This window comes from Macaca fascicularis, chromosome 19 (genome assembly GCF_037993035.2).
Source record: "Macaca fascicularis isolate 582-1 chromosome 19, T2T-MFA8v1.1".
Classification (NCBI taxonomy): Eukaryota; Metazoa; Chordata; class Mammalia; order Primates; family Cercopithecidae; genus Macaca; species Macaca fascicularis.
The window spans coordinates 48416025-48438354 of record NC_088393.1 but is presented as its reverse complement, the minus strand read 5'-3'; the positions used below and the strand labels follow the sequence as shown (position 1 = coordinate 48438354).

At 45.4% G+C, this 22330-nt stretch overlaps 1 protein-coding gene across 12 annotated transcripts in view; it reads right to left on the bottom strand.

The window, feature by feature from the left end:
- Positions 1-22330, bottom strand: part of HNRNPUL1 (heterogeneous nuclear ribonucleoprotein U like 1) — a 47071-nt gene that overhangs the window by 10535 nt on the left and 14206 nt on the right. For 6 of the 12 annotated variants that reach the window (XM_005589331.5, XM_005589333.5, XM_065535524.2 and 3 more), the window contains exons 5-10: positions 21746-21885; positions 18950-19049; positions 16877-16989; positions 5576-5842; positions 3629-3751; positions 3403-3531 (exon numbers count right to left, since the gene is read on the bottom strand). In XM_005589331.5, the coding sequence (XP_005589388.1) occupies positions 3403-3531; positions 3629-3751; positions 5576-5842; positions 16877-16989; positions 18950-19049; positions 21746-21885 (872 nt within the window). The remainder of the gene's footprint in view (positions 1-3402; positions 3532-3628; positions 3752-5575; positions 5843-16876; positions 16990-18949; positions 19050-21745; positions 21886-22330) is intronic. The other 6 variants (XM_074023677.1, XM_074023675.1, XM_074023676.1 and 3 more) reach the window with 2 other exon arrangements.

Sequence of the window (22330 nt, the reverse complement as noted above, 5' to 3'; positions counted from 1 at the left end):
ACCCATCCGGCCCTGATTCTAACTGATGCCTGGCCTGGCTCTGGGCTGCTAGAGCCCTCTAATGGAACTCCTAGGCAACAGTGCCCTACTCTGGGGTGGGTTTGGGCAACATGGCCCTGCGGAGGCTCCCCAGAAGCCTCCAGAAGGGCAACTTGTTTGCCTCACAGCAGGCCAGTCAGTTCCTGTTCTGTACTCCATTTTGAGGCCCTCTGGGACAAGGCCAGAAAGCATCTCATTCCAGAGGCTTCCCACCTCCAACAGAGGACCCCAAAGAGCCACCTGAAGTAATGTGGCCTTCCCCCTTTCTCTCTCCTCTGCAGCCTTTTACTAGCCAGGCAAATTTATCCATATTCCTCCGGATGAAAACCTAACCATGACTCCCCACTCTCCTCAGAACAAAGCCCCAACTCTTTTAATCATCCTCTGTGCCCTGACCCAGACATTCCACCTCCAGAAAGCTTCCCCAAATTCCCACCATGGCCCCAACCATTCTAGACTATGGCTGTTTGGGAAGTCAGCAGGGCTGTGATCTATCAGCATACTGAGTGTGTGACTTAGCAGTCCTACAGTCCTCTGTAGAGGCCTCAGTTTCCTCTCTGGTCCACCTCTTTTTTCTCCTCTGATGTTCCACAGCTGTGATGCCCACATGACCTGAAGAGGCTACTCAGGTTATCATAGAATGTAGGTCAAAGCCCCCATATACCTGAGAGTTTGTGCCCAATAACATACATCCCAGGGTAGGCGTTAGAGTCCTGGCCAGACAAACGCAGAATCCTGGCTTACACGGGGCCCACCTGGTTTCTGCGGACAACCTCTCCTTCCCTCTCAAGGATGAGCATTTCTGAGGCCAACCTACATAACATGAGGCTGGAAGAGCCAAATGTGGGGAGGTCTGACCACTCAGGAAAAACTAGTGGAGGCAAAAGATGGTTCTGGGCTGAGATCCAGGAACTGCAGGGACTTTGCCTGTAGTATGGGTTTCCCCTTTGGAAATTCCACCTAGCCCAGGAGACAGCTATGCATCATCAACTTACCTGTCACTGCCAAAGCTAGTGGAATGGAAGTGCCAGGATTGGCCAGGGGCCTGCTCTGAACCTTCTATACACAAACACACAACTTCCCTCTCCCTCTTTCTCATACCCAGTTTTCTGGAACCCACTTTTCGGGTTTAAGCCAAAACAGGTGAAACCACTGGCTTTATACTCCCTCCCTCAGCCTGAGTAGCCTATGGCTTCAGGCCCCGAGTCAATCCTCCAATCTGTGGTTAACCAGAGAACTCTCCTCCCCAGCCTTCAGAGTTTAGGTTCTCTGTCTCACTGTTGGCCCAGATCACTTGGCCTGACCCACATGTCCCTTAAGCAGGAGGCTGGTAGCCCCAAAGACCACAGGCATACCCGGTACAGCCCTAGACCCTGTCCCTGAACAAGCCGGCAGCAGCCAAGAAGGCTGACAGTAGGTCTTCAGAGTGCAAAGCTGTCATGGGCCTGGCTTCCAGAGAAAACCCACTTCAGCATCCTGGACAGAGATGTTAGACGATCCACTCTAGACTATAATCATTCTACCCTGGGCCACGTATTTGAAATGGGTTTCATAGCTGATTTAACCAGCAAACCAAGAAAAAGACAGGCAGGAATACTGGCTGGGGTATCCAAAAGAGGTATGTATCCTCAGAGTATTAAAATGGTATTACTGCTCTCCCTTTCACGACAATGAGTCCAAATGGGGTCAATTCAGACTAAAATTCTAAAATGCCCTGACAAGGAGGATCAGGCAAAGTGAGGCCAAGGGTTTAAAAGACAAATCTTCAAAGCGGAGAGAACACTGATTGTATACAATACTGATGGGGCCGAGCTGGGGGGATAACCATGGATGGCTTTTAGACTATCCTGTGCTCAACTGTTTTGTGCAGGATCCTCATTCCTATGTGAAGGCAACTTGGTCCCTGGTGATTTCCTTCTAACAAGCCCACTACAATTCTGACAAAGCCAAACACTGTCACCACCTCCACTCTTATCAGGAGCCCTTTAAACTTATGGTCACCAGGCCGGGCGCGGTGGCTCAAGCCTGTAATCCCAGCACTTTGGGAGGCCGAGACGGGCGGATCACGAGGCCAGGAGATTGAGAGACGATCCCGGCTAACACGGTGAAACCCCGTCTCTACTAAAAAATACAAAAAAACTAGCCGGGCGAGGTGGCGGGCGCCTGTAGTCCCAGCTACTCGGGAGGCTGAGGCAGGAGAACGGCGTAAACCCGGGAGGCGGAGCTTGCAGTGAGCTGAGATCCGGCCACTGCACTCCAGCCTGGGTGACAGAGCAAGACTCCGTCTCAAAAAAAAAACAAACAAAAAAAACTTATGGTCACCAAGCACCTAGGCCTACACGTATGGAAGGCACTTCAGGAAGGCTACAAGGGCAGGATGTGACTTAGTTTACATATTTACTCACTCATAGGTTCTTAAGAAAGCACAAATGCAAGGCTAAAGGGAACAGAGGCTCATTCACAGATCCCCAAATACAGAAAATAAGGAAACACCCTTTGTTACTTGTGAAAGCCTTCAGGACAAATGTTAAGTATGACGTTGCATAGGAAATAACCATGTCGAACTCATTACTCTGAGACAGGAATCTCTAATGAGTTTTGGGTCACTCATCCTTTTGAGAATGCTGAAAGATAGGGACAAAAACATTGTCTAAGGTTTTTTTTTTTCTTCTTTTTTGTAAAAAGGATACACCTGCACCTGCGTACAATATTTATGTTCAATTGCAAAGCTTCCAAGGTCCCTGATGTTAAGAACTCCACCATTAACTGAAATGTAGGTAGAAAATATGACTTAGGTATGTACCTGCCAGTCATGCGTATTTGTGAAGAGAATATGATGGAAGCAATAATAGCATTTACCTTACAGCACTGCTGTTGGCATGAAAGCTACTCTACCTATTCTGTAGAGTATTTAACAATAATCACCAGCTACTAAGTGCCAGGTCCTGTGTTAGGTGTACAGATGCTATTGAGATCCCTGTTTTATAAACCAAGAGATGGAGATTCAGAGGATAAAGTCAGCTGCCCAAAGGCACAGAGCTAGGTAGTAGCCAAGCTGGGATTTAAGCCCCAGTCTGTCAGGCTCGGAAATCTATACTCCTTCCATTTTGCTAAACAGTATTAACGTGATGTTCTTTGGGGCTGCTGATGAGTCTGAGTAGTAAGTAGGCCTAGATCATGATCCTAGTCTGGGCTCAGCTGTGTGCAGGACCATGTCATCATGTATGACAAGGTCTGACCCCCCGACTAGCACAGCAGTCCATCATCATTATGGGGAAAAAAGAAAGGGACCCGAGGGAGATTCCCAGGCATGCAAGGGGTCCCCTCCCTTTTCCTGAGGACACAATGGTTATCATTAAGTACCTGATCTAGGATATAGTTGCGTTTCTTGCGGGCAGCAATCTGGATGAGGCGGTTGAGGCACTGGGTGGCCTGCTGGATCAGGACGTCCCAGCGGCCAGCATAGTTCCGCTGCCGGCGTAGGCCCATCACCTGCAGGCAGGAATTGGTGAGGGGTGAGTGGTTTTAGTTGCACGGCAGCACTCAGTAGGTGGGAGGTAAGTAAGGAGAGTCCAGTGGCTGTCCTTACCCGCATCTTATCCATGATGGCATTGGTACCCAGGATGTTGTACTTCTTGGAAGGGTTGGAGGCTGCGTGTTTGATGGCCCATGTGGTCTTGCCAGCAGCAGGCAGGCCCACCATCATCAGAATCTACAAGATCAAGACAGAGAAGGTGTTGCGGCGTGGTGGTGTGGCACCACTCACCTTGTTGGTGACTGTTTTGAGTGTGACTCTGGACCTCTGAGCTGTGGCTGCCTCTGCAAAGTGGAAGCAATAATAGCATCTACCTCACAGTACTGGTTTTGGGATTCGAAAAGATCGGGCTTGTGAGACTCTGAGCACAGTGCCTGGGACAGGGTGAGCATTAAGTCAAGTGCTGGCCAGGCACGGTGGCTCACGCCTACAATCCCAGGACTTTGGGGAAAAACAAAAACAAAAACAAAAAACCAAGTGCTGTCATCATTAACATTTATAGGATTTTGTTTTTTTGAGACAGGGTCTCACTCTACTGCCCAGGCTGGCGTGTAATGGCCCAATCACAGCTCACTGCAGCCTTGAACTCCCAGGCTCAAGCAATCCTTCTACATCAGCCTCCAGAGTAGCTAGAACTACAGGCACAAACCATCACACCCAGCTAATCTTTTTCTCTCTTTTTTTTTGGTAGAAATGAGGGTCTCCCTATATTGCCCAGACTGGTCTCAAACTCCTATACTCAAGGGATCCTCCTCCCTCCTTGGCCTCCCAAAGTGCTGGAATTATAGGCGTTTGCCACCAAACCCAGCCCATTTACAGGATTACGTGACCCCTCCCCGCCAACAGCCCAGGGCTGCGTACTGGGACTGGCCCCATGGAGTGGGTAGAAGTGGTACAACTTTCTTGAAGTATGAAATAGGAACAGAGCTGCACATACTAGGACATGAATTGCATCTAATCAGTACATTTAGAATTTGGTAAACGCAGATGCATCTTAAATGCCCGACTAGAGGGGAACGGTGAGTAGTTTGTAAGGCCATTAAGAAAGACGTTCATTTCCTTGAAGGATCTTTAAAGAAGAAAAAAAGAATGATGTTCAAAGAGGGGTTTTCATGTGATGGGATAAAGCTCACAAAATAATGTGAAGTGAAAAGGGCAGGGCATCATAATGCTTATACCATGAAATCTCAATGATAAATGTTTGTGAGCATAAAACAGGCACTTAGCACATTAAAAAGAACGGATGACCTCCAAAACTCTGCAAGTAAACTTATTTGTAGATGATGGCATTATGAAAATTTAAATTTTTTTACTTCTTAATTTTCTAGAACAAGCATAAATAACTTACACATACAAGAAAAATATTGTTTTAAGAAAAAAGACACTAGTATAGCTCTTGGAATCAAATCATCCCAAAGGCCATTTATCTCTTATGATAGCTCTGGGTGAGAGGTGGAACTTACTCAACCTCCTTCAAGAACACTCGGTGGGCCAGGCTCAGTGGCTAAAAAAGTTAGCCGGGCATGGTGGCATGTACCTGTGGTCCCAGCTACTCGAGAAGCTGAGGTGGGAGGATCACTTGAGCCTGGGAGGTCAAGGCTGCAGTAAGCCGTGATCGCACCACTGCACTCCAGCCTGGGTGACAGAGCAAGACCCTGTCTCTAAAGAAAAAAAAAGAACACTTGGTGGCACAGTGCACTCCCCAAGAAGCGCCTAGTGTCCTTTTCTGCTGTAAGAAAACCTTCCTTTTCCCATATTCTGGCCTCGCTTAAGAAGAAGAGGGAATCTTTCTGAGATTTAGGTAGCCTCTCTGACTTCAACTTAGATCACACCAACAACCCTCACCTCACACTCACAGCAGTTTTTCAGCTCTGAGTCCAACCCTAAGGAGCTGGACAAAGCGGCCTCTTGCCCCAAAGCTACTCACGCAGTAAGTCTGTGTGTGTGTGTCTCCTCTGTCTTGGAGCAAGGTGGCCACCAATACATTCTGGCCCCACTCACCTCACATTCTGCTTTGCTCTTTGGTCCAACGGTGCCCCGGATCCGCTCACTAAGGGGAAGATGCTGGATGAAGGTAAACCCCGGGAGGACAGAACAGTAGGGCTCTGCCCTCTGTCCAAAGTTGAACTCCACTGCGCAATTCTTCACCAGGACATGAGGATAGAGGGCCTGACCCCCCAAGGCTTCTTTCTGGATTCGGAAGGCAATGCCCATCCACTTTCCATTCTTGGTAAAGGACAGTTCCACGTCATTTCCACATTCAAAGTCCTAGCAGAAAAAGCCAAAGGAATATGATTGCCAACTCTTGCCGTAGGCACTGGGAGTCACACGTGGGAGACAGTAGATGCAGGGAGTAGAATATGGAGAGCTTTCCAGATTGAAGTGTATCCTTCCCCAACATACAGGTAAGCTGGGCAGCATCAGTGAACATCTCAGAGAATGTCCATCCCAAAGTCCTCCTTGCCTAAGACCCCAAAGTTGGTGGATATGAAGCGAGTAAACAAGAGTTTTTTTGAGACAGGGTCTCACCCTGTCCCCCAGGCTGAGTGCAGTGGCATAGCTAGCTAGGGCTCACTGCAACCTCAAACTTCCAGGTTCAAGCAATCCTCCCACCTCAGCCTCCTGAGTAGCTGGGACTACAGGCATGTTCCACAACACCTGGCTAATTTTTAAGCTTTTTGTAGAGACGGGGTCTTGTTATGTTGCCCAAGCTGGTCTTGAAATCCTGGACTCAAGTGATCTTCCCACCTTGGCCTACCAAACTGTTGGAATTATAGGCTTGAGCCACTGTACCCATCCTAAAGCAGGTAATTTTATGAAGCTCTGGCCGGGCATGGTGGCCCAAGCCTGTAATCGCAGCACTTTGGGAGGCCGAAACGGGTGAATCACGAGGTCAGGAGATTGAGACTATCCTGACTAACACGGTGAAACCCCGTCTCTACTAAAAAATACAAAAAACTAGCCGGGTGAGGTGGCGGGCGCCTGTAGTCCCAGATACTCGGGAGGCTGATGCAGGAGAATGGCGTAAACCCCAGGAGGTGGAGCTTGCAGTGAGCTGAGATCCAACCACTGCACTCCAGCCTGGGCGACACAGCGAGACTCCATCTCAAAAAAAAAAGCAGCTTTAAGTATTTGAGTCTTGTGCCTAGACTGAGATGAAGATGAAGGAAAAGGTGATCCAGTCCTGTCCTGAAAACTGATGAAGAGCCAGGTGCAGTGGCTCATGCCTATAATCCCATCACTTTGGGAGGCCAAGGCAGGAGGATCACTTGAAGCCAGGAGTTCAAGTACAGCCTGGGTAACAGAGAGACCCCATCTCTACAAAAACAAACAAAAGAAACCCAAAAAGGGCAGTCTATGAGTATAACAGTGGAAGAAAAGCCATAGCAGGGCCTTTTCGAACTGAGTTCAGCTTGTTCAACATGTTCCCTGAGTTCATACTCTTTCTGATACGTATGTCTGCGTAATCTGGGACCGACAGAGCTTAGGGACCAGTGGGGAATGAGACAAGGACACTCTATCATAATTCAGTAAGATGACCTACCTAGAAGCAAGTTTCTGAGGAGATTTCTTAGTTGCTTGTATATAAGCCTAGCAGTGACAGAACATAACGTCAGGTTGGCTGAGGCATAAAAGATGAGGGGGAAGTAATTCAGGAACTGCTGAAGAGCCATGCAGGGACCACATTCATTTATTTTGTAACAACTACTTATTGAATTGCTAAAGTTAGTAATTAAGATTCCCCTCTTTTTGTTGAGACAGAGTTTCGCTCTTATTGCCCAGGCTGGAGTGCAATGGCACAATCTCAGCTCACCACAACCTCCACCTCCCAGGTTCAAGTGATTCTCCTGCCTCAGCCTCCCAAGTAGCTGGGATTACAGGCATGTGCCACCATGTCCAGCTAATTTTGTATTTTTAGTAGAGATGGGGTTTCTCCATGTTGATCAGTCTGGTCTCGAACTCCTGACCTCAGGTGATCCACCTGCCTCAGTCTCCCAAAGTGCTGGGATTACAGGTGTGAGTCACTGCGCCCAGCCCATTTTAGAAGGTGGATGGCTTCAGTTCTACCATTTACTAACTTGTGGCCTTTGTTACTTCATCTTGTTTCTTTATCAAAAAAGGGGGGAGGTAATAATATTTTATACAGCCTATGTTTATTCTGCTAAATGGGCTAATACATTTAATACACAGTGAGCACACAAGGAATGTTAGCTATCACTGCAAGATGCCAGGCACTGTGCTAGAAATTAGGGGCTGGGACTGAAGTGCTGGGAGGGGACATGGCCTACCTTGGCATGTGAGGGATTCTAAGTTACCACAGGAATTTGAACTTGATGCTGGTGGCAGAGCAGAGTCTCTGACTTATTTTGAATAGTGGAGCAGCCTGCTCAAAACTGTGTTTTGGAAACATCGCTTTGGCTGCAGGATATGAGAGGCTCTTTTTTTTTCTTAGTGTTTTTGTCCTCTTTAAAATTTATATTTTTAAAACTTTTGGTAAATATTTTTCTAAATGCCCATCTCAGAGAAGAAAAGACTCAAAATGTGAGATTAGATAGCAGACAGAAGCAAAATACAAGGTTCAGTCTCTGATATAAAAGTACAATTTCTTTCTCTATTCAGGTGACCACCTTGGGAATTGCCCTTCAAGAATCGACAGAAGCACCCTCCCTTGACCAGCTCCCCCATTAACCTCCTCAGTGCTCACAGGGCGCAGCTCTGTGTCAGACACCCTCATGCTTGTTCATCTCTAAGCATGCGCCCACGTCAAGACCATGGAGAGCGGCTGGGTATAGTGGCTCACGCCTGTAATCCCATCACTTTGGGAGGCCGAGGCGGGCGGATCATGAGGTCAAGAGATCAAGACCATCTTGGCCAACATGGTGAAACTCCACCTCCACTAAACATACAAAAATTAGCCAGTCATGGTGGCGAGTGCCTGTAATCCCAGCTACTCAGGAGGCTGAGGCAGGAGAATCGCTTGAACCAGGGAGTTGGAGGTTGCAGTGAGCCAAGATCGCGCCACAGCACTCCAGCCTGGCAACAGCTAGACTCCTTCTCAAAAAAAAAAAAAAAAAAAAAAAGACCATGGAGAGCAGATATGACTGTGTAAAGGTGTTAGCCTTCCTTATGGCCACCAGCTTCACTATATGAACTTACCATAATGCACAAAACCAGCGCCCTCAACCAACTAATCTACCACCAACAGAGCCATCTGACCAAGAGGCAAGCGGAGTTGTGTTGTTCCTGCTAAAACACTTCTGTGTCAGTCTCAGGCCTAAAGACCCAAACTCCTGAAGTCTGGCATAATTCAGAGCCTGCAATTTTTACAGTCTGGCGTCTCACACCTCTTTCTGTTATCCCGAGGCTCTAAGTATCATACTCTTTATGGTTTGCTGAAATGGGTTATTCTGTTCTTCACTTGGAAGGCTGTTTTGCCTTTTTGTTTTGCAAATTGAGAACTTGAGATTTGACACCAATGTCCTCCCGTCTTGTTCCAGGAGACCAATGATTTTTACACTGCCACCAACTCCTCACTCTGAGCCTTTTTAAAGTTGTGGTAGCTTCTGAACAAAGAAAACTATACAAGGAATCTTAAGACTGGATGAAGAGATGTTCTGGTTGAAGCAAGAGTCAAGGCCTAGGTTCCATACTGCCACATACCCAAAGAACCTCATACTCTGATAGAAAAGACTTTGGCAAACACTGTCACACAGTGACAAGTTAAATTACTGCAACGTGTTTGGAGTGTAGTCTTGGTGGTAGCTATCAAAATTTAAAAATATACCTTTGACTCAGAATCTAACTTTCAAGAAGAAATACATTCCCCAAGAATGCAAAATTGTATGTGCCAAATGCTCATGCCAGCACAGCAAAATGTGCTCCAATGGGGAAGTAGGAGTGGCTAAATTGCACAGGAGATCCATATGTGGGGCTACAAAAAGATCTCCAAGTTACTCCAGTAAATGGAAAAAAGATGAGCAGCATTATCTGTTCCAGGAAACAACTTTCAGAGCCACTAACAGGAAGACGGGCTAAATTAAAGCAGGGTACCCAGACCCCTGCATCAGAATACTAGACAGCCATTAAACAGTCACTAAATACAAAGCTGCAAAAGTAATGACATGTCCACTAAAGGAAGGGACTAGGTTAAATCAATTATGGTAGTTACACAATGACTACAGACAATATAAAAGTACAAAGAAGCTCTCTTGGTAGTGCCATAAAAAGATCCCCACCAAGGCTGGGCACGGTGGCTCATGCTTATAATCCCAGCACTTTGGCAGGCCAAGGAGGGCAGATCACCTGAGGTCGGGAGTTCGAGACCAGTCTGACCAAAATGGTGAAACTAAAATACAAAATTAGCCGGGTGGGATGGCACATCCCCATAATCCCAGCTATGTGGGAGGCTGAGGCAGAATCACTTGAATCTGGGAGGCAGAGGTTGCTGTGAGCTGAGATCGTGCCATTGCACTCCAACCTGGGCAACAAGAGCAAAACTCCATCTCAAAAAAAATTAATTAAATAAAAAGATCCCCAAGACATATAAGTTTAAAAAAGAAAAAAGAGAGAGATGAAAAAAAAGAGTGGGGAGGGTGTATGTGAAAAATGGGTGGGTGGGGTGCGGGGGTGGGTGTCTAAAGAAGACTTTACACTGTATCCCCTTTTACATTCCTTGATTTTTTTTTTTTTGGAAACCCTATTCTTGAAAAAATCAATTCACAATGATTAACTATTAAGAAACAATTTTGACTGAGCTAGATCTATATATTGTCTATGTGGACAGGGAAAGATGGCCAAGATTTACTGTTACATGGGAAAAAAATCCAAGGTTTAAAACCGAACAATCTGTAGAGTATAAACACAGTTTTCATTTTTAAAATGTTTTATTAAAAACATATTGAGGGCCAGGCGCAGTGGCTGACACCTATAATCCCAGCACTTTGGGAGGCTAAGGCAGGTGGATCACCTGAGGTCAGGAGTTCGAGACCAGCCTGGCCAACACAGTGAAACCCTGTCTCTACTAAAAATGCAGAAATTAGCCAGGTGTGGTGGTGCGCACCTGTAGTCCCCGCTACTCGGGTGGCTGAGGCAGAAGAATCGTTTGAACCTGGGAGGTAGAGGTTGTGGTGAGCTGAGATTGCGCCACTGCACTCCAGACTGGGTGACAGAGCGAAACTCTGTCTCAAAAACAAAACAAAAAAAAGATATTGAGATCCTGCAACGCAAAGAAAGGCTGAGAAACTGTTTCAGGCTAAATGACACTAAAGACACATGGCAAGAGAATGCAATGTGATCCCCAATCAGATCAGATCCTGAACTAGAAAATCAGCTGGACGAAAGAATATTGTTGGGACAAGTGACAAAATTTGAATGTGTAGTAGATAATAGCATTATATCAAGTTTTAAATGTAATAACTTTACTGTCATTAATATCTTTACTCTTAAGAATCAGCTGGGTGTGGTGGCTCACGCCTGTAATCCTAGCACTTTGGGAGGCCGAGGCGGGCGGATCACAAAGTCAGGAGTTTGAGACCAGCCTGACCAATGTGGTGAAACCCCGTGTCTACTAAATATACAAAAATTAGCTAGGTATGGTGGTGTGCACCTGTGATCCCAGCTACTTGGGAGACTGAGGTAAAATAATCACTTGAACCTGGGAGGCAGAAGCTGCAGTGAACCGAGATCACGCCACTGCACTCCAGCTTAGGCGACAGAGCAAGACTCCGTCTCAAAAAAAGAATACACACCAACCAGGAATGGTGGCTCATGCCTGTAATCCCAGCACTTTGGGAGGCCGAGGCGGGCAGATCATCTGAGCTCAGGAGTTGGAGACCAGCCTGGCCATCATGGTGAAACCCCGTCTCTACTAAAAAATACAAAAATTAGCCGGGCGTGGTGACAGGCGCCTTAATCCCAGCTACTTGGGAGGCAGAGGCAGGAGAATCGTTTGAACCCAGGAGGCGGAGGTTGCAGTGAGCCGAGATAAAGCCATTGCACTCAAACCTGGGAGACAAGAGCAAGACTTCTCTCAAAAAAAAAAAAAAAAAAAAAAAAAAAAAGAGCAGACACCAAGCCTGGCACAGTGCCGTGCACCTGCAGTCCCAGCTACTAAGTTGGGATGGATGGCTCGAGCCCAGTTCTGGGCTATAGTGCACTATGTCGATCGGCTAAGTTTGGCATTGATATGGTGACCTCCTGAGAGTCAGGGACCATCAGGTTGCCTAAGGAGGGGTGAACTAGCCAAGGCAGGAAACAAAGCAAGTCAAAATTCTCATGCTGATCAGAAGAGGGATCACTGCCTGTGAAAATGCTGCAAGACCCTGTCTCATTTATTAAAAAAAAAAGGAGGAAGGAATACAAGGAATACAGACCGAAGTAATGAAGACACGATATATGCAAACCTCCTCTCAAATGGGTCAGATGAAAACACAGCTGACTCTGAACAACACTGGCTTCAAGCTGGGCAGGTCCACTTACATGCACACTTTTTTCATTCAATAAATATACTGAAAATATTTTTTGGACACTCGCAACAATTTGAAAAAACTCTCAGATTCCTATGACTAGAAATACCGAAAAAAAAAAATAAGGAAAAGTTAGGTATGTCACGAGTGCATAAAAATTGTAGACACTAGGGTCTGGCACAGTGGGTCAAGCCTGTAATCCCAGCACTTTGGGAGGCCGAGACGGGCGGATCACGAGGTCAGGAAATCGAGACCATCCTGGCGAACACGGTGAAACCCCGTCTCTACTAAAAAATACAAAAAAAAACTAGCCAGGCGAGGTGGCGGGCGCCTGTAGTCCCAGCTACTCGGGAGGCTGAGGCAGGAGAATGGCGTAAAATCCGGGAGGCGGAGCTTGCAGTGAGCTGAGATCCGGCCACTGCACTCCAGCCTGGGTGACAGAGCGAGACTCCGTCTAAAAAAAAAAAAAAAAAAAAAAAATTGTAGACACTAGTCTACGTGTTAATTGACTGTTTATGTTATCAGTAGGCTATTAGTTTGCTTTCCCCCCCCCCACCTCAGTCTCCTGAGTAGCTGGAACCACAGGCATGTGCCACCAGGCCCAGCTAATTTTTATTTCCATTTTTGGTAAAGACAGGGTTTCCTTGCGTTGCCCAGGCTGGTCTTGAACTCCTGGGCCCAAGTGAACCGCCCAGCTTAGCCTCCCAAAGTACTGGGATTACAGGTGTGAGCCACTGCACTCAGCCAGTAGTTAAGTTTTGGGGAGTCAAAAACTATACGTGGATTTTTGATTACATGGGGGTTGGTGCCCCAACCCCTGCAAAGTTCAAGGGTTAGCCCATTGTTTAGGGACAAGTAAACCACTTTGACCCCTTCTGTACTAAACTCATGGGGTTCTTGGTGGCATTCTCCAACATCAAAAGAACTTTAAAAGGGAACCACATATTGGAAAGGTATTTCCTAACTTCAGAAACAAAGCATCAATGGAACCAATCTAGAAAAAGTATTTTCATTGTCCACACCTTCTTGTAGTACAACCAAAAGACTGGCAACTGGTGTTGAGGATTCAGGGCTTGAGAGTTACCAGCTTTACAAGTAACAACAGTCCTGATCGTAAATCTGACAGAATTTGCTGGGCGTGGTGTCTCCGGCCTACAATCCCAGAACTTTGGAAGGTCAAGGAGAGCAGACTGCTTGAGCTCAGGAATTTGGTGAAACCCCATCTCTACAAAAAATACAAATATTAGCTGGGTGTGGTGGTGCACATGTGTAATCCCAGCTACTTGGGTTGCTGAGGTAGAATAGCATGAACTGGGGAGGCAGAGGTTGCAGTGAGCTGAGATCATACCACTGCACTCCGCATTAAAAATCTGTTCAGGCAGATGTCCTTTCTCTTCAATTATATCTTAATGATGCCTGGGAACTTGTTTCTTGCCTCTTGATTGGCAGAAGCTGCCTTTCCTGTTAACAATTTTTAAGCCACACCTCTTTCTAAAGTTATTAAACCATCCTTTGCTGGCATTAAATTCAGCAGCTTTAGATCTTTCACCTTTCTTTTGCTTTATGTTGTCATATAATGACTTCACTTTTCTTGAATTATAGCCTATAGGTATGCCTTTCTTTTTTTTCTTTTTTGAGAAAGAGTATCGCTCTGTTGCCTAGGAGGGAGGGAAGTGGCGCGACCTCGGCTCACTGCAAGCTCCGCCTCCTGGGTTCACGCCATTCTCCTGCCTCAGCCTCCTTAATAGCTGGGACTACAGGCGACTGCCACCACGCCCGGCTAATTTTTTGTATTTTTAGTAGAGATGGGATTGCACTGTGTTAGCCAAGATGGTCTAGATCTCCTGACCTCGTGATCCCCCTGCCTCAGCCTCCCAAAATGTTGGGATTACAGGTGTAAGCCACTGCACCTGGCAGGTATGCCTTTCTTATAGCCACCCTGTACCTACACAAAACTGCAGTATTTATTTATTTATTTATTTTTGAGGCAGGGTCTCATTCTGTCATCCAGGTTGGAGTGCAGTGGGACAATCATACCCCACTGCAGCCTCAACCTCCTGGGCTCAAGCGATCCTCAGCCTCCTGAGTATCTGGGACTATAGGTGTGTACCACCACACCCAATTAATTTTTATGTTTATAAAATACTAAAAGTTTGTTTTCGCCATGATGCCCAAGCTGGTCTTCAACTCCTGGGCTCAAGCGATCTGCCCACCTTGGCCTCCCAAAGTGCTGGGACTACAAGTGTGAGTCACAGTGTCCGCCCTGCATTCTCAATATATGATAAAAAGTGCAAGGTTTTAGCGCCTGCTAGCATAGCAGTAGTGATGGCTTCGGGAATGTTTTCTTTTTTTTTTTTTTACAGTGGTCCTTATGCTGGATTAATCTTGAAATGGCAGGCAACTACAGCTGTAGACCTCAACCTACAGTGCATTATCAAGCAATTCAAGTTTTTCTTGTAATGTCATAACTTTTTTCTGTTTCTGAGAAACACTTGCAGCATCACTAGTGGCACTTTGTTTGGATCCCATGGTGTTACTCAAGGCTTACAATATTGCAGTAAACATAATTAAAAAATACACAAGAATTGCGAGAGATCACTTTTTACTGTGATACACAATTTACTGAAAAGAACTGCTCACATGAAGATGTACAACACACAGTGCCAGCTTGGCCAACATGGTAAAACCCCATTTCTACTAAAAATACAAAAATTAGGCCAGGTGCAGTGGCTCACACTTGGTAATCCCAGCACTTTGGGAGGCCGAGGCGGGTGGATCGCCTAAGGTCAGAAGTTCAAGACCAGCCTAGCCAACATGGTGAAACCTCATCTCTACTAAAAATGCAGGCATCTGTAATCCTAGCTACTCAGGAGGCTGAGGCAGGAGAATCTCCTAAACCCGGGAGGCAGAGGTTGCAGTGAGCCGAGATTGCGCCACTGTACTATACAGCCTAGGCAACAAAGTAAGACTCCGTCTCAAAACAAAACAAAAAATCCCAGCTACTCGGGTGGCTGAGGCACAAGAATCACTTGAACCCTGGAGTTGGAGGTTGCAGTGAGTTGAGATCGTGCCACGAGACTCCAGGCTGGGTGACAGAGAAAGAATCTGTCTCAAAAAACACAAAACAAAAAACAAAGGAAAAGCAATTATGATTTAATACTGTGCTATTATGTTTGTTTACATTTCTCTCAACTGTGAATGGTACCATGTAGTCTGTGTTTGTGTGCACAAGTTTTGATAAGTTTTAACTTTTTGTAATAGATTTGTGGATATTTTATGCTAGTAAATGATGAAATAGACTAGTATCTACTTATATTTTATGCATTCATGACATGCTTAACTTTTTCTTAATCTTACTGATATTTCTAGGCTATATGATTTGTCTGTTTTTTCAAATTGTTGCAGATCTCCAAAGAAGTTTCCAATATATTTATTGAAAAAAATCTGCACATAAGTGAACCAGAGAAATTCAAACACATGTTGTTGAAGAGTTAACTCTATGTGTATGTACACCATAAACATGAAAATGGTAAAGCAAATGTGGCAAATGTTAGAATCTGGATAAGGCCCTATAAGAATTCTTTATTCTCAAGCTTTTCTCTGAGTTTGAATTTATCTCAAAGTTAAAAAAAGAAGAAGGGCCCCAGAGTGGTGGCTCACACCTGTAATCCCAGAACTTTGGGAGGCTAAGGCGGGCAGATCATCTGAGGTCGGGAGTTCAAGACCAGCCTGACCAATATGGAGAAACCCCGTCTCTACCAAAACTACAAAATTAGTCGGGCATGGTGGTGCATGCCTGTAATCCCAGCTACTTAGGAGGGTGAGGCAGGAGAATAGCTTGAACCCAGGAGGCGGAGATACTAGTGAGCCGAGATCGCACCATTGCTCTACAGCCTGGGCAACAAGAGCGAAACTTCATCTCAAAAAAAAAAAAAAAAAAAAAAAAAAGAGTATGTGTGTACAAATATGAAGGAAGGCAAAAGAACAAGCCTCAGAGGATGAATCCGTCTGGGTAGTCACTTCCTCTGGGGCCTCATAGCACATTTTACAAACATCTCTTATAACTCCTAATGTTAACAGTATTAAGTCATATTTACTGAGCACTTACTGTGTGTCAGGCATTATTATAAGTGCTTTTAAAGGATTAACTTAATGACTCCATACGAAATTCTGAGGTAGGGGCAAAGATTCTCATTTAGAGGGAACTGAAAAACAAGGAGTGTAAATTGCCCAGGGCTTGAGTGGAAGAACAGAACTGGGTCCAGGGAATCCAGCCCAGAGCTGACAGCCATATTGCACAGCATGGTGACTGCTGGTCACTGCTCTCAAAGACTGAAGTATGGCAGCAGCAGCTGTTCTGTTTTGCATCATCTCTACTCTTCCAGAAGGCAGTCCATTGTAGGAAACCTGGCTCAACCAATGTGAGATGAAGAAAGGGAGAAGTTTTGGGATAAGATGATGCCAACATGGGGCAAGAGCCAATACCACTGCCTTCAAGAGCAGACAGGCTATTTCCTAGCAATGAAAGATAAGAAATACCTAGGTTTGTTTAGAAAATGTCACTCTGGTACCTAGGAATGGAGGAAGGCTATGCACACCTGAAGTCTGCAAACCTCTTCAGAGTGTCATCCGAAAACTTTGCACACGAGACCAGAGGAGATGGAATGACAGAATTTCCCACAAAATGACAGTAAACATTCCAGTCTGTCAAGCAGAGACAAAGAAGTATGGCGAGAGTGGCTGGATATGGGGCAGACAATGGATAGAGGTATCCTGAAAAAGAAGTCTGTAGCCCAACATCTGGTTCTGCCAACTCCCACAGGCTGCTAGCACTCACCGCAAAGCAGCCAATCACATCGTTCTCTGCAAACTTGTCTCCGTAGTTTTCAAACCGGCTATTGGTGGACTTCTTCCCAGTGCCTCCATAGCCATAGGAGAAAGGCTCTTCGCCTGACGGAAGAAATAGGCAAAGGCAGGTTAAACCTGCGATGGTCATAACAGCCTCAATGGCTGCCACATACTTTTATTTTTGAAGAAAAAAATAATTTTCTTTACTGGTTTTATTAATCAGATGCCTTTTTAATATAGGGATGGGGAAGGGTGAAAGGAAGCCCTTAATGATGAACTTTGGAGGGCTTGATGGGTTTCGTTGTCCAGTCTGGGAGTAGCTCAACTGAATTACTCTGCACAGAAGGGAAATTTGAAAAGAAAGGGAGGAAAGGAAGACAGGAGCTGGGATGGAGGAGAATTGTATGCTGAGATGCAACCCTTCCTTGTGACACCCAATATTCAGTCCAGTCTACTCGTGGTAGAAATCAGTGAAGGGGCTGGATTTTGCTCCTCGAGACCATGAGGACTGACCCCTAGGAAAGGTACTGTATTTCCTCAGGTTACAGAATTGGGTGCTGATGTGATATAACTGAGAGATTCCAAGGGCTCTGGCTGACACCTGACCTAGAGATTCCTGGGCAGAACCCAAAGAATATGCTGCTAGAAAAGCAGGGGCCGACAAGCATGAATACCAGGCCTGGTTCTCCTATGAACCAGCTGTGTGACCCTGGATATGGTGCTTGACCCTTCTGGGCTGTTTCCCATCCCTATCAACTGCCACCACCTACATCTCAAAACGGAGACAGAGATAAAATGAGATGACCTATGAGTCTTTTTTTTTTTTGTGGTAATATATCTACCTTTTTGAGGAGGTACCAATTTGTGGGGTACATGTGCAATTTTGTTACATGCACAGATTGCATAGTGGTCAAGCTTTTAGGGTATTCATCACCTAAAAAACGTACATTGTACCCATTAACCAATTCCTCATCCTCCTCCCCCTTGCTACCCCCTAACACTTCTGAGTCTCCATCATCTATTAATCCACTCTCTAAGTTCATGTGAACACATTTTTTAAACAAACACTTATGAGTGCGAATATATCTACTTTTAAAGATTAGTCTTAAGCGGTCAGGCAATTACGGACCAGGATAATGGCTCAAGTTTTAAAACAGCAAAAATTTGCAATGAATTTAAATGAGCTACAGAAGGGGACTGGTTTAATAATGCAATTATAAAATGGAAAATTATGCAGTAGTCAAAAAGTTGTATTTATTTACAAAAATATGCCCATCATATATTAAAACAAGGCTATACAAGGTAGTCCTAGTGTGATCCAGTTTGGATATGTACAAAAAAAAAATGTCCAGAAGACTACAAATGGAATGTTAACATTGGTTAATTTATCTCACAAGTTTAGGAAGGATTTTCATTTTTCCCTTTCTGTATGGCCTGAATTCTTATAAGCAACACATATTATTTTCATAATTGAAACATTTGTATGATCATAAACGGAAGGCAGAAGGTGTCAGAATTGGTCAGAATAATCAGTTACTTAGGACCAGAAGGTCACTGAAGTCTGAGGATGGGGACCCACAAAATTCAAAATCTTTCAATAGGCAGCCCCTACCCCTCTCCCAACTAGCCCTGGTCTCTGTTTTATTTTTTAACTTAATACTGGTCTCTGCTCCCCTTTTTCCTCTAGGTTAGGCTCTGGACAGAAAATACAGACAGAACTTAATGGAGCTTGGGAATTTATTTGCAGCTTGGTTTAAGGGCAGGAGACACTGATCCTTTTTACAGAAAGGGAATAGATTCCTAAAGAGAACTTTGGACCCTCCCCTAAAAGATGAAGGATAAGAATTGATTCTTCACAGAAAAGTTGTTTCATGACCATAGTCCTCTGAGTTGAATACAGCATGACAGAGAGAGTGGCATATACCTAATCCTTGTACCTGTTCCACTTCACTCTAGTTCTATTCTAAGTCTGACACTAGAAAGGGAAGCTTAGGAGGCTTGAGAATCCAAGGGTAGGGACAGTCACTCTCTTCTCTGGACTGCATAGCTGACCCCTCCTTACCTAGCTGGGTGCTGCAGGAGTCCAGGGACCAGCCGATACGGACCACATGGGGGTCAGGCTCTGTAGACGGAAGGTGCTTCACAGAGATTTCCTCATTGATCTAAGGAAAGAGGACAAAAGGGCTCAGGGTTGCTTCTCTGGAGGCTGTAGGTTATGAGGCAATATAAGAAGGAAGCACATCAGGCATTAAAAGAAAGTAATGGCTTTTCTTGCTGGAGAAGCATTTAAGCAGCTCTGAAGAGCCTACTGAACAGAAGCCAGGGCCTCCAAAGGGATCAGCAGAGTACAGGGCCACAGAGACAGGCATTTCAAAATACAGTTATCTTTTAGTGTAAGAGACTCTCGTAACATCTGATAGAAAGATAAACTGGTACAGTGTCTTTAGAGGGCAATCTAGAAGTCTGTCAAAACTGTAAATGGCTGGGGATGGTGACTCACACCTGTAATCCCAACACTTTGGGAGGCCAAGGCAGGAGGATGGCTTGAGGCCAAGAGTTAGGAATCAGCCTGGCCAACATAGCAAGACCCCATCTATACAACAACAACAAAACCCTGTAAATGCACATGCTCTATAACTCAGTATCCTACAGAAACGCTAATATGTGTACAAGTATGTCTATGTATATGTGAATATATTTGTGTATGCAACATTCTGTGCAGCATTAGATGTGTGTGTATATGTGTGTGTATATATTTTAACATTAGAAAAATATCAATAAGGCACCGATTATGGTATATCCATGCCACAAAATATGATGCAACAGTTAAGAAGAGTGAAGCAGGCCAGGCATGGTGGCTCACGTCTGTAATCCCAGCATGTTGGGAGGCTGAGGTGGGTGAACACCTGAGGTCAGGAGTTCGAGGCCAGCCTGGCCAACATGGCGAAACCCTGTGTTTACTAAAAATACAAAAAATTAGCCATGCGTGGTGTCGTGCACCTGTAATCCCAGCTACTCAGGAGGTTGAGGCAGGAGAATCATTTGAACCCGGGAGGCAGAGGTTGCAGTGAGCAGAGATTGCGCCACTGTATTCTAGCCTGGGTAACAAGTGAAACTCCATCTAAAAAAATAAATAAATAAATAAATAAGGGAGCAAAGCAGTACGTTGGGCTAATGTACTGCCATTGAAAAAATGTCCAAGATACAGTATCAAGTTAAAAAATAAAAAAAAAAAAAGCCTTCTGACTTAATTTCGTATTAAGAGACTACTAGACTGCCGAATATCCGTGTCTACCTATGGCCTCACTGGCTTTTCAGATACACATTTCAACATCTTTGAAATCAGGATCCATCTCAAAATAAATGTGATGAGAAAGCACTGTGTAGGCTAGGTGCGGTGGCTCACGCCTGTAATCCCAGCACTTTGGGAGGCCGAGGTGGGCAGATCACCTGAGGTCAGGAGTTCAAGCCCAGCCTGACCAACATGGAGAAACTCCATCTCTACTAAAAATACAAAAATTAGCTGGGCATGGTGGCACATGCCTGTAATCCCAGCTACTGGGGAGGCTGAGGCAGGAGAACTGCTTCAACCTGGGAGGCAGAAGTTGCAGTGAGCCAAGATCATGCCACTGCACTCCAGCCTGGGAAACAAGAGTGAAACTCCATCTCAAAAAAAAAAAAAAAAAAAAAAAAAAGAAAAGAAAACACTGTGTAGTTTATTTAGTTGGCAGTGTTTCTCTATGAGAGGGACATAAAATAATGTGCAACTTACATCAGTGATGTCGTGGTCAATAAAATATAACCCTCTGTGTTTCAGCTTCTACCTCTAAAAACTGGGGCTAACAGTACCTGTTTTCAGACGGTACTATGAGGATTAATGGAGATAATCCATGTAAAGAGCCTGGTGCTGTATCTTGTGCATGCAAAGAGCTCTATAGTATTAGCTATCATCTGTAAGTATGGATACACAAATAGATAAGAAATTGTTAACACAGAAGTTCCCTCCAGGGAGTAGGATGGAGACTGAGAGGACATGAGAATAACCTGGGCTTTTTTTTGTTTTTAGACAGTCTCACTCTGTCGCCCAGGCTGGAGTGCAGCGGCATGATCTCGGCTCACTGCAACTTCCACCTCTTGGGTTCAAGCAATTCTCTGCCTCAGCCTCCCGAATAGCTAGGATTGCAGGTGCCCACCACCACGCCCGGCTAATTTTTTGTATTTTTAGTAGAGACGGGGTTTCACCATCTTGGCCAGGTTGGTATTGAACTCCTGACCTCGTGATTCACCTGCCTCAGCCTCCCAAAGCGCTGGGATTACAGGCGTAAGCCACCGCACCCGGCGAGAATAACCTGTTTTATCCTGTACTCTTCTGTGCTGTCTAAACTTTTGTTAAACATGAGCATGTATTATTTTCATAAACATAACTTGACATGGAACGGTGCAGAGATCACAGCAGATGCTGGCCTAAGCTGGCAGTTCTTTGCCCTGTTTTCCCTCTGGCCTCCCTTTACTAAGTGACACCTGAGTCTATTCTTTCTAGATCACTTTTCTTCCAAACAACGTATTTTCTCAGTTCTACAAACATGTCATCACTACACTGGTTGACTATACAATACCTGGGTCAACTCTCACCAAGGAAATATCTGCTTGATGAAGCAATGTATGGTTGGCCTGCTTTTCTGATATGATATTTAGCAATGATGTAGTTCTCTTGAGTTCATCACAGTTTTGTCTGCTTGGACACAGTATTGCACGATCCAGTCTCTTTTCCAGTTGTAGCTCTGACCAAGGTGGCTGGTGTCAGGATATTACAATGGACGGACCTCTCTGACCTTCCCCTTCTCTTGTTCCTACTCACCTTCATCTCGAAGCACACACGGCCCCTTCTGACCCCATAGCTGGCACGGGCTCCTGACCACAGGTAGGCAAAGCCCTCAATTGTGAGCGGATAGCCACTACTCCGATCTCGGGCCACTTTGAAGTGGAGGTCGCAGTTATCTGTGAAGGAAAAAGCCCAGTTGGTTCATGTTTTTGTTTTGTTGAGACGGAGTTTCGCTCTTTTTGCCCAGGCTGGAGTGCAATGATGTGATCTTGGCTCACCCCAACCTCTGCCTCCCAGGTTCAAGCGATTCTCTTGCCTCAGCCTCCTGAGTAGCTGGGATTACAGGCATGTACCACCACACCTGACTAATTTTGTATTTTTTAGTAAAGACAGGGTTTCTCCATGTTGGCCAGGCTGGTCTCGAACTCCTGACCTCAGATGATCTGCCCGCCTCAGCCTCCCAAAATGCTGGGATTACAGGCGTGAGCCACCATGCCCGACCTGGTTGATGTTTCAAAAGTCCTAAGAAACAGGCAGAGGGAAGTTCCCCAAGTGCTGACCAGGAGTACACAAGTGAACACATCTTGGGGGCTTAAGCCATCCTCCCACTGCAGCCTCCTG